At 38.3% G+C, this 10,474-nt stretch overlaps 2 protein-coding genes across 4 annotated transcripts in view; both read right to left on the bottom strand.

Annotated features, from left to right (window-relative positions):
* Positions 1-394: 394 nt before the first annotated feature.
* Positions 395-4,338, bottom strand: LOC129091917 (barrier-to-autointegration factor-like protein). 3 transcript variants are annotated; one of them, XM_054599603.1, is made up of 4 exons: positions 4,241-4,300; positions 3,672-3,734; positions 1,577-1,707; positions 395-717 (listed from the first exon to the last, which is right to left on the bottom strand). In XM_054599603.1, exons 3-4 carry the CDS (start codon positions 1,700-1,702, stop codon positions 571-573), a joined length of 273 nt encoding a protein of 90 aa, XP_054455578.1. In that variant the 5' UTR covers positions 1,703-1,707; positions 3,672-3,734; positions 4,241-4,300; the 3' UTR covers positions 395-570. The 3 variants fall into 3 exon arrangements, with proteins under 3 accessions (XP_054455578.1, XP_054455579.1, XP_054455580.1); XM_054599604.1 differs by lacking the exon at positions 3,672-3,734 and having other exon boundaries at positions 4,241-4,338; XM_054599605.1 differs by lacking the exon at positions 3,672-3,734 and having other exon boundaries at positions 4,211-4,296.
* A 2,962-nt stretch (positions 4,339-7,300) lies between these two features.
* The window catches only part of abhd12 (abhydrolase domain containing 12, lysophospholipase), a 15,988-nt gene continuing 12,814 nt past the window's right edge, over positions 7,301-10,474 (bottom strand). Inside the window, 5 exon segments of the mRNA XM_054599599.1 lie at positions 7,301-7,727; positions 8,390-8,517; positions 8,626-8,704; positions 9,892-9,974; positions 10,100-10,179. Coding sequence (XP_054455574.1) covers positions 7,682-7,727; positions 8,390-8,517; positions 8,626-8,704; positions 9,892-9,974; positions 10,100-10,179 — 416 coding nt within the window. The 3' untranslated portion in view covers positions 7,301-7,681.

Below are 10,474 nucleotides of genomic sequence, written 5' to 3'. Positions count from 1 at the left end.
ACTGATCGGACACACAGAGACATTGAACACACCACCACTGATCGGACACACAGAGACATTGAACACACCACCACTGATCGGACACACATAGACATTGAACACACCACCACTGATCGGACACACAGAGACATTGAACACACCACCACTGATCGGACACACATAGACATTGAACACACCACCACTGATCGGACACACATAGACATTGAACACACCACCACTGATCGGACACACAGAGACATTGAACACACCACCACTGATCGGACACACAGAGACATTGAACACACCACCACTGATCGGACACATTGAACACACCACCACTGATCGGACACACAGACATTGAACACACCACCACTGATCGGACATACATAGACATTGAACACACCACCACTGATCGGACACAAAGCTTTTATTTTGTAAACTTTCCCAAAACATAACGACTCATTAAAACAGGTAAACAACCTGCGAGGTCACAGCGTGAAGATTCACCTGAAAACATGCTTTAAAGCCAACACCGATGATTGGAGCTTCAGGAGCAGGAAGAGGCGGGGTCTAGTGTGAGGAGGCGGGGTCTCAGAGGAAGGCATCACACCACTCCCTCAGACACTCAGAGCAGAGTCCGGCCTGACGGGAGTTCGCTCCGCTGGCGTCTCTCAGCCACTCGGTGAACATCTCAGTGTCTTTCCTCAGCAGCAGGAACTGACCCAGAACCACGTAGGCCTGAGGAGGACCGGGAGTACACAGGTAAATACGAGGTACAAACACAGGTAAATACGAGGTACAAACACAGGTAAATACGAGGTCCAAACACAGGTAAATACGAGGTACAAACACAGGTAAATACGAGGTACAAACACAGGAAATACGAGGTACAAACACAGGTAAATACGAGGTACAAACACAGGTAAATACGAGGTACAAACACAGGGAAATACGAGGTACAAACACAGGAAATACACAGGTAAATACGAGGTACAAACACAGGTAAATACGAGGTACAAACACAGGTAAATACGAGGTACAAACACAGGTAAATACGAGGTACAAACACAGGAAATACACAGGTAAATACGAGGTACAAACACAGGAAATACGAGGTACAAACACAGGAAATACGAGGTAAAAAACACTGAAAATACACGGTAGAAAATACAGAAGAAATAAAAACACAAAATACAAGAAAACCACAACACACGTAAAAATCCCAGATAAAACAAAGTAAAAATACAATAAAAACATAAACAGAAGACTTGTTAAACTGACATTTGAAGGCACACAGTATTTATTTATGTATTTTTTAAAGATATTTCCTGATTGAAAACTTCTTACTAGCTTTTTACAGAGCTCTCTCGCCTCACTGTCTTCAGTCTTCTCGTGAGTTCAGTGGCCGTTATGAAAACCTTCAGGCTGCTATTTTTAAAGACAATTAAACGATAACTGGCAAAATAAAGAGAATCGTTTCCTGAATGAACGCAGCTGACAAGAGGAAACATTTGAAATACTTTAGATGTTTGGAGGAAGACGATAGTTTGTTGGTGTTTGGTGATCAGTTTAACGTGTACTTGTGTACTTCCTGTACCTTGTCAAAGCCCTGCTGCCTCAGTTTCTCCCCCAGAATCTCTCCGATGCCCGACAGAGACGTCACCGGCTTATCTCCCATCGGCTCACCGACAAAGTCCCGATGCTTCTGAGTGGTGGTCGACATCCCCGCTGAAAATAAAGAAGTATACATAAATAAATATAAAGAAAACTAAAATATACATATAAATATACATAAATATAAAAAAAAACTGAAATATACATAAATATAAAAAAACACATAAATATACATAAATATAAAAAAGAAACTGAAATATACATAAATATAAAATATACAGAAGTATACATAAATATAAAAAACTGAAATATACATAAATATTAAAACCAGGAGTAAACATAGATATAAGTCAGATGATTCAGTCCTCTCAGGTGAAGTACAGTAAGAACTAGTGAAGGAAGGACTGAAGTAACGTTCAAGTACTTCAGACTTTTACAGTACTTGAGTAATTAACTCAATGACATCTCATCACTGTTTACAGGTGACGTCATCATACAGCATCAGCTGATTGATCCGATATCCATTAATCCACTGCTGATTTCTGAGTTGTTTAGGAGTGGGGCTTTTATTTTGAAGAAGCCTCTCCACGTGTTTCCTGTGATCTTACAATAGAACTAGTAGAAGAAGAACCTGAAGCTCCGAGTGCTGGAGCCTCCCAGTGAAACCAGTGACACCAGTGAAACCAGTGAAACCAGAGACACCAGTGAAACCAGAGACACCAGTTAGACCAGAGACACCAGTTAAACCAGTGACACCAGTTAGACCAGTTAAACCAGACACCAGTTAAACCAGAGACACCAGTGAAACCAGAGACACCAGTTAGACCAGAGACACCAGTGAAACCAGAGACACCAGTGAAACCAGTGACACCAGTTAGACCAGTGAGACCAGAGACACCAGTTAAACCAGAGACACCAGTTAAACCAGAGACACCAGTTAAACCAGTTAAACCAGTGACACCAGTTAGACCAGAGACACCAGTTAGACCAGTGACACCAGTTAGACCAGTGAAACCAGTGAAACCAGTGAAACCAGAGACACCAGTTAGACCAGAGACACCAGTTAGACCAGAGACACCAGTTAAACCAGAGACACCAGTTAAACCAGTGAAACCAGTGAAACCAGAGACACCAGTGAAACCAGTGACACCAGTGAAACCAGAGACACCAGTGAACCAGTGAAACCAGAGACACCAGTGAAACCAGAGACACCAGTGAAACCAGAGACACCAGTTAAACCAGTGACACCAGAGACACCAGTTAAACCAGTGACACCAGAGACACCAGTGACACCAGAGACACCAGTGACACCAGAGACACCAGAGACACCAGAGACACCAGTTAAACCAGTGACACCAGAGACACCAGTGAAACCAGAGACACCAGTTAAACCAGAGACACCAGTGAAACCAGAGACACCAGTTAGACCAGAGACACCAGTTAAACCAGTGACACCAGTTAGACCAGTGAGACCAGAGACACCAGTGAAACCAGAGACACCAGTTAGACCAGAGACACCAGTGAAACCAGAGACACCAGTGAAACCAGAGACACCAGTGAAACCAGAGACACCAGTTAGACCAGAGACACCAGTTAAACCAGTGACACCAGTTAGACCAGTGAGACCAGAGACACCAGTTAAACCAGAGACACCAGTTAAACCAGTGAGACCAGAGACACCAGTTAAACCAGAGACACCAGTTAAACCAGTGAAACCCGTGAAACCAGAGACACCAGTTAAACCAGAGACACCAGTTAAACCAGTTAAACCAGTGAAACCCGTGAAACCAGAGACACCAGTGAAACCAGTGACACCAGTTAAACCAGTGAAACCAGTGACACCAGTTAAACCAGAGACACCAGTTAAACCAGAGACACCAGTTAAACCAGTGAAACCAGAGACACCAGTTAAACCAGAGACACCAGTTAAACCAGTGAAACCAGAGACACCAGTTAAACCAGTGAGACCAGAGACACCAGTTAAACCAGTGAAACCAGTGAGACCAGTTAAACCAGGCTGCTGGATCCAGCTGGACTCTGAGGGTCCAGACTCAACCCGGTTCAGAGAGGGTCCTTACCTGCTGAAGGTGGACCGGGTCCACGTGCTGGAGGTTAGGGTGGTTCTGACAGACAGACAGACTCTGCAGACAGACAGACAGAGAGAGACAGGTAGAGAGAGAGAGACAGACAGGTAGAGAGAGAGACAGGTAGAGAGAGAGAGACAGGTAGAGAGAGAGAGAAACAGACAGGTAGAGAGAGAGACAGGTAGAGAGAGACAGGTAGAGAGTAGAGAGAGAGAGACAGGTAGAGAGAGACCAGAGACAGGTAGAGAGAGAGACAGGTAGAGGTAGAGAGAGAGAGAGAGAGACAGGTAGAGGTAGAGAGAGAGAGACAGGTAGAGAGAGAGAGAGAGAGAGAGACAGGTAGAGGTAGAGAGAGAGAGGTAGAGAGAGAGAGAGAGAGAGTAGAGAGAGAGACAGGTAGAGAGAGAGACAGACAGTAGAGAGAGAGAGACAGGTAGAGAGAGAGAGAGAGAGAGAGAGAGAGAGAGAGAGAGACAGGTAGAGAGACAGACAGGTGTAACTACAGGTGAACTCAGCTTCTGTATTCTGGTCACCTGGTCACGTGGTCACGTGGTCGGACTCACCTGGTCCTCCACGAGGAGCCGCTGGAGGAACTTTCTCTGTTTGGAGCCGTTTTTAACCCGGAAGCACCAGCGCTGACTGACGCTCCCACGGTGACGTCATCACGCAGCCGGCAAAGATCGTTTGTGAGCAGATGAGTCACTCGGGGCGGAAATAAACGACCGTAGAATGTTTTAAATGTTTAAATGTTTAAATGTTTAAATGTTTAAACGACTGTTTAAATGTTTAAACGACTGTTTAAATGTTTAAATGACTGTTTAATGTTTAAATGACTGTTTAATGTTTAAATGTTTAAATGTTTAAATGTTTAAACGACTGTTTAATGTTTAAATGACTGTTTAAATGTTTAAATGACTGTTTAAATGTTTAAATGACTGTTTAATGTTTAAATGACTGTTTAAATGTTTAAATGACTGTTTAATGTTTAAATGACTGTTTAAACGACTGTTTAAATGTTTAAATGACTGTTTAAATGTTTAAATGACTGTTTAATGTTTAAATGTTTAAACGACTGTTTAAATGTTTAAATGACTGTTTAATGTTTAAATGTTTAATTGTTTAAACGACTGTTTAAATGTTTAAACGACTGTTTAAATGTTTAAACGACTGTTTAAATGACTGTTTAATGTTTAAACGTTTAAACGACTGTTTAAATGTTTAAATGACTGTTTAATGTTTAAATGACTGTTTAAATGTTTAAATGACTGTTTAAAAATGACTTTAAATGTTTAAATTTTAAATGTTTAAATGTTTAAACGACTGTTTAAATGTTTAAATGACTGTTTAAATGTTTAAATGACTGTTTAATGTTTAAATGTTTAATTGTTTAAACGACTGTTTAAATGTTTAAACGACTGTTTAATGTTTAAATGTTTAAATGTTTAAACGAATGTTTAAATGTTTAAACGACTGTTTAAATGTTTAAATGACTGTTTAATGTTTAAATGTTTAAATGTTTAAATGTTTAAACGACTGTTTAATGTTTAAATGACTGTTTAATGTTTAAATGACTGTTTAATGTTTAAATGTTTAAACGACTGTTTAAATGTTTAAACGACTGTTTAAATGTTTAAATGACTGTTTAATGTTTAAATGTTTAAATGACTGTTTAATGTTTAAATGAAATGTTTAAATGACTGTTTAATGTTTAAATGTTTAAATGTTTAAACGACTGTTTAAATGTTTAAATGACTGTTTAATGTTTAAATGTTTAAATGACTGTTTAATGTTTAAATGTTTAAATGTTTAAACGACTGTTTAAATGTTTAAATTGTTTAAACTGTTTAAATGTTTAAATGACTGTTTAAATGTTTAAATGACTGTTTAAATGTTTAAATGACTGTTTAAACGACTGTTTAAATGTTTAAACGACTGTTTAAATGTTTAAATGACTGTTTAATGTTTAAATGTTTAAACGTTTTAATGTTTAAATGTTTAAATGTTTAAATGTGTTCAATCTGATTCAACGTGAGAGATTAGATAATTTTTAAACAGACGTATAAAGTTTGTTCAAACAGCCTGTCACTCCTGGAACAGTCCTCCTATTGAGTTAAAGAAAGAACTGATTACCTTTAAACAAAAACTAAACACACGGCTTAAAGCAACAAAACACACTGCAGTTATACTCTATCTGATACTTTGTCATGTATTTATGTATTTATGTATTTATGTATTGTGCTGTACAGTGTTGTACTATAGCGTAGTTTTGTTCTACTGATTTGTTGCAAAACTAAATATGTATATTTTTGACTTCCTAAATATTTACCATTTACTTAATTCCATTGACTCCCAGTAAAGTAAAGTTGGGTTTATTTAAAGTTGGGTTTATTTAGAGTTGGGTTTATTTAAAGTTGGGTTTATTTAGAGTTGGGTTTATTTAGAGTTGGGTTTATTTAAAGTTGGGTTTATTTAGAAGTTGGGTTTATTTAGAGTTGGGTTTTTATTTAGAGTTGGGTTTATTTAGAGTTGGGTTTATTTAAAGTTGGGTTTATTTAAAGTTGGGTTTATTTAACTTGAACAACGGATTTGTTCTCATGTTTAATCTCATAATTGTGTTTTTTTGTTCTTGAGCCCACATTTTGATCATTTCTTTACTAATTCACGACTCGGATGTTTAAAAGTCAGAAACTGACAATGACATAATCCCGACGTGACATGAACGCGACACAAAGGCCTCAGTGTGACACTACAGGTGTGTTATGGGTAATGCAGTCCATTCAGAATGTCAGCGTGACTAAAACTAAACTGCTTTTGTCAGTTTAATAATTAATGTTCCTGCTTCTCTCGGGTCTGTTGCTGGAAATAAACTTGTAATGTGTTGGTAGACGAAGTTTTATTTATGTACTCGTATTAACCTTTTAATAAATGTAAAGTGACGCTTATGTTTGAAAAGCTGCAACCATAAAACACAAAGACAAATCTAAGTGGAGCTCCAAACAACACTAATGGCTCATTTAGTCTCAACTTTATCGTCATTCTATGTCTGAAACTTTCCAATAATCCTTTAATCTGACGACTATTTTATAGATTAATAGTTTAAGTATATTCTGAATATCCTTACCAATTCAGCACAGTCCAAGTTAATGTCTTTAAATATCAGTTCAAACCCAGAAACATTCAATTTAATATATTAAACGGAGCAACATTTAAATCTCCATAGAGGCTGAAAACAGCATTTTCTGCCATTAAATATCAGTGATTACTTTTTCTTTATGACTTTTTTAAAGAGATTTTTATAGGATACCATACAGAGACTGTGACACTTTTTCAATGACATTTAAACAATTTACTAGACGACAGATTTTACAATGAAGTTTTGACTACAAATACATTTTAACAACAAACTAAACTGACATTTTTGATAATATTTTCACGAGATACTTTTACAGCATTCTAATCTTTCAGTCCGACTCAAACTAAAAACTATTATCAGTTTATGAAATACTGCATCCGCTGCATTTAAGTTGCAGTTAAAACTGTTTGCTGATGATGTTGTGATGTATTTATCGTTTTTTCTCGCCGTCACAGCTTCAGTGTTTGTGCCACCAAAGAAACAAAACCAGTTTCATAAAATATTTAATTCATAATTCAAGTCATAACAGGCCTTAAACCGAGAGGACCATATTAATAACCAACCCGATCAGAGTCAGACAAAGAGCAAAACTAAATAAAAATCACTCAGATTGTAAAGAACCAGGATGATTAAAATATTAAACGATGAACGTTCTCTCTTCTCCGTTTGCTCGTCATCCTCGTCGTCGTGAGAGGAATGGTGACAGAAATAAGAGGGAATCATGTTGTTCAGTTCATGCGAGAATATTCAGCCCAAACAGAAAACAAACGCTGATGAGTGTGTGAGTGTGTGTGTGTGTGTGAGTGTGTGTGTGTGTGTGTGTGTGTGTGTGTGTGTGTGTGTGTGTGTGTGTGTGTGTGTGTGTGTTCTCTCAGGTTGAATCGTCCGTCTGTTGGTGAGCTGATCCGAGGAAATCACTGAAACAACAAAACCAAACAAACAGAACGTCAGCGTCGCCTTCAGGCTCAGTCACACCAGAAATATAAGAAACAAATGGTAAAAGATCAGCTCATGGTTCTTAAACTCAGTGTCGACTTCACCTGAAGCCTGGTTCAGTCGGGCCGTCTAACTAAAGGTTTTCTTATTTACTGATCGTCTGCAGGTCATTTTCTAGTCAGAAAATAGTGAAAAATGTCTTCACAGTTTTAAAGTTGATGTTTTTTAACGTCTTATTCTATTTAAATAAAACATAAAGAAGAGAAACGCAGGAAATCTCCATACTTTTCTGTCATTTTTGCAATAATACTATTTCATTGATCAATTAACAAAATCATTTGCGATGTTTTTTGGGTCAATACGATGAAATCTGACTCAACTGCAGCCGGACTCTGAACCCGCTGTGTCGACTATAAATCCATCTTCAGAGCAACACATCTGATCCTCCATGACTCGTATTGATCTTAAATGATGATCACAGTATTTGTGTTCTTGTTACTTTACAGCTGATTCTTGTAGTGTTCTGAAGATGACATAACGTCTGAGTTCCTCAGGTGACGATGAAGCAGAACGTTGGACTGCTCTTATGAAGTAGTTTTAGTTTCACCCCCCCCCACATGGCGGTCTCCTGTGCCGCTGGTACCTGAGGATGTTTGGCAGCTCCGGGCTCCTGTAGATGAACTTGTGCTTGTAGCTCAGAGCGGAGGAGAAAGGAACAAACTGCACCTTGTGGCCGCTGAGGCTCTTTGACTGGGAGGCCAAGCTGTACAGCTGCAGGAGGAAGACGTCTGAATGTTACATTTATGACGTTTATTTATGTGTTAAATGATTCTACTGAAAGAGTTTTTGTTATGTTCTTGAGGTAAAAGTCTCTCCCACCTTTTTGCCGAGATGGAAAGGAACGACGCCGTCGTCCTCAGCGTGGAGGATCAACAGCGGACAGGAGATGTGATTCACACTGAGCAGAGACGGGACACGGCTTAACGGTGCATTCAGGGACATTCGCTCATTTCTGCTGTGTTATGTAGTACCACATATTTACAGTAGGGGGCTGGAGGAATGAGCCTAGCCTCACCTCATCACTTTGTCTTGTTTCAGTGTTTGTGAGAAATCTTTTGGGTTTGTTGTGTTAAAAGTCTTCTGTGGTTCATTTGGTCGTTTGTTCTGGAGAACACGAGACTTCTTTAAAGAAGACTTCTTTAAATAAAACATTTACCACAAACTATACCACCACGGTTTGACCACAAACTATACCACCACGTTGTAAATAAAACATTTACCACAAACTATACCACCACGTTGTAAATAAAACATTTACCACAAACTATACTAGGATTTTTTTCATGACATTTTTATGACATTCTATACTTTGACTTTTGTGTGTGTGTATTTATATGTGTGTATCTGTGAGTATATACGTGTGTGTGTGTCTCTTTGTGTGTGTTTGTGTATTTATTTATGTGTGTGTGTGACTTTTTTAAGATTTGTACTACACTATAACTTAATAATTTGTATTACAAACTATACTGTGACTTTTAATTAGTTTTTATAATGAAAGTGTTATGACATTCTATACTACGAGTGTTTGATTACATTTATATGACTATGACTTCATTTTATTACATTTTAAGGCAAAGTGTACAATGACAATATGAAGATTATTTTAAGTCTTACTATATTGTGACTGTTTCTGAACAACTTTTTAGGACATACTATACTATGACTTTTCTTGATGGCATTTTCATGAGACATCATAGTTTGACTTTTTATCATTTATTTCTCCTTTATTTGATCTGATCTCCTTTAATAAGAAGTTAACCTCGTCTCCTCACAGCTCAGTCCATCTCTAAATCTACTTAATATCTGCTGCTACAATTCTGCTAAAAAGTTCCCAATGTTTGAAATGTGTCTGAAGGAATCCGAGGACAGAGAGGGAGTTAAAAACAGATTGTTGGTTTTCAAAGGTTCAAAGGTCTTTTCTTTTGTATTAACCACATTGTTTTTTCTATTTAAGTTAAGTTTCACGTTTGTTGTTTGATCGTTTTCTTTGCTGTATTTATATTATGCCTTAAAAATCAATAAACAGATGTTAAGCTCAGAGGTCAAAGGTCACTACTGCTGTAAACAAGAAGGAGGGTCACGTACTTCTCATCGCTGGCAAAGAGGATGTTGTTTGCTGTGATGGCGTCCAGGAAGAACCAATCAAAGCCGGGCAGGAATCTGTACACCTGAAACACACGAGAGGTGTTAGTACACACACACACATACTGAGTACAAATACTGTGTGTGTGTGTGTGTGTGTGTGTGTGTGTGTGTGTGTGTGTGTGTGTGTGTGTGTGTGTGTGTGTGTTACCATGGAGAAGGGGTGGCTCTTGGCCTCCTCTCTGATGTTGGTGAACGGAGACTCTAAGATCAGAGCGCCAGGAGGACTTCCTGTAAATGAAGTATTAATATTAGTACTACAGTAGTATATATTAGTACTACAGTAGTATATATTAGTACTACAGTAGTACCGTATTTTCCGCACTATAAGGCGCACTTAAAAGCCTTTAGTTTTCTCAAAAACCGACAGTGCTTCTTATAATCCGGAGCGCTTTATATATGATTAATCCTGGTTGTTTACTGACCTGGAGGCGGTGTTGTGTACACGGCGCTCTGTCAACATGTTTAGTAGACTTATAAACTACAAAGAAACCGCAGCAGCATCACGGCCACCGTAGTCAGGAGT

Source organism: Anoplopoma fimbria, chromosome 6 (assembly GCF_027596085.1).
Source record: "Anoplopoma fimbria isolate UVic2021 breed Golden Eagle Sablefish chromosome 6, Afim_UVic_2022, whole genome shotgun sequence".
Lineage (NCBI taxonomy): Eukaryota > Metazoa > Chordata > Actinopteri > Perciformes > Anoplopomatidae > Anoplopoma > Anoplopoma fimbria.
Note: the sequence above shows the minus strand (reverse complement) of the source record. Positions and strands in the feature narration are given on the sequence as shown.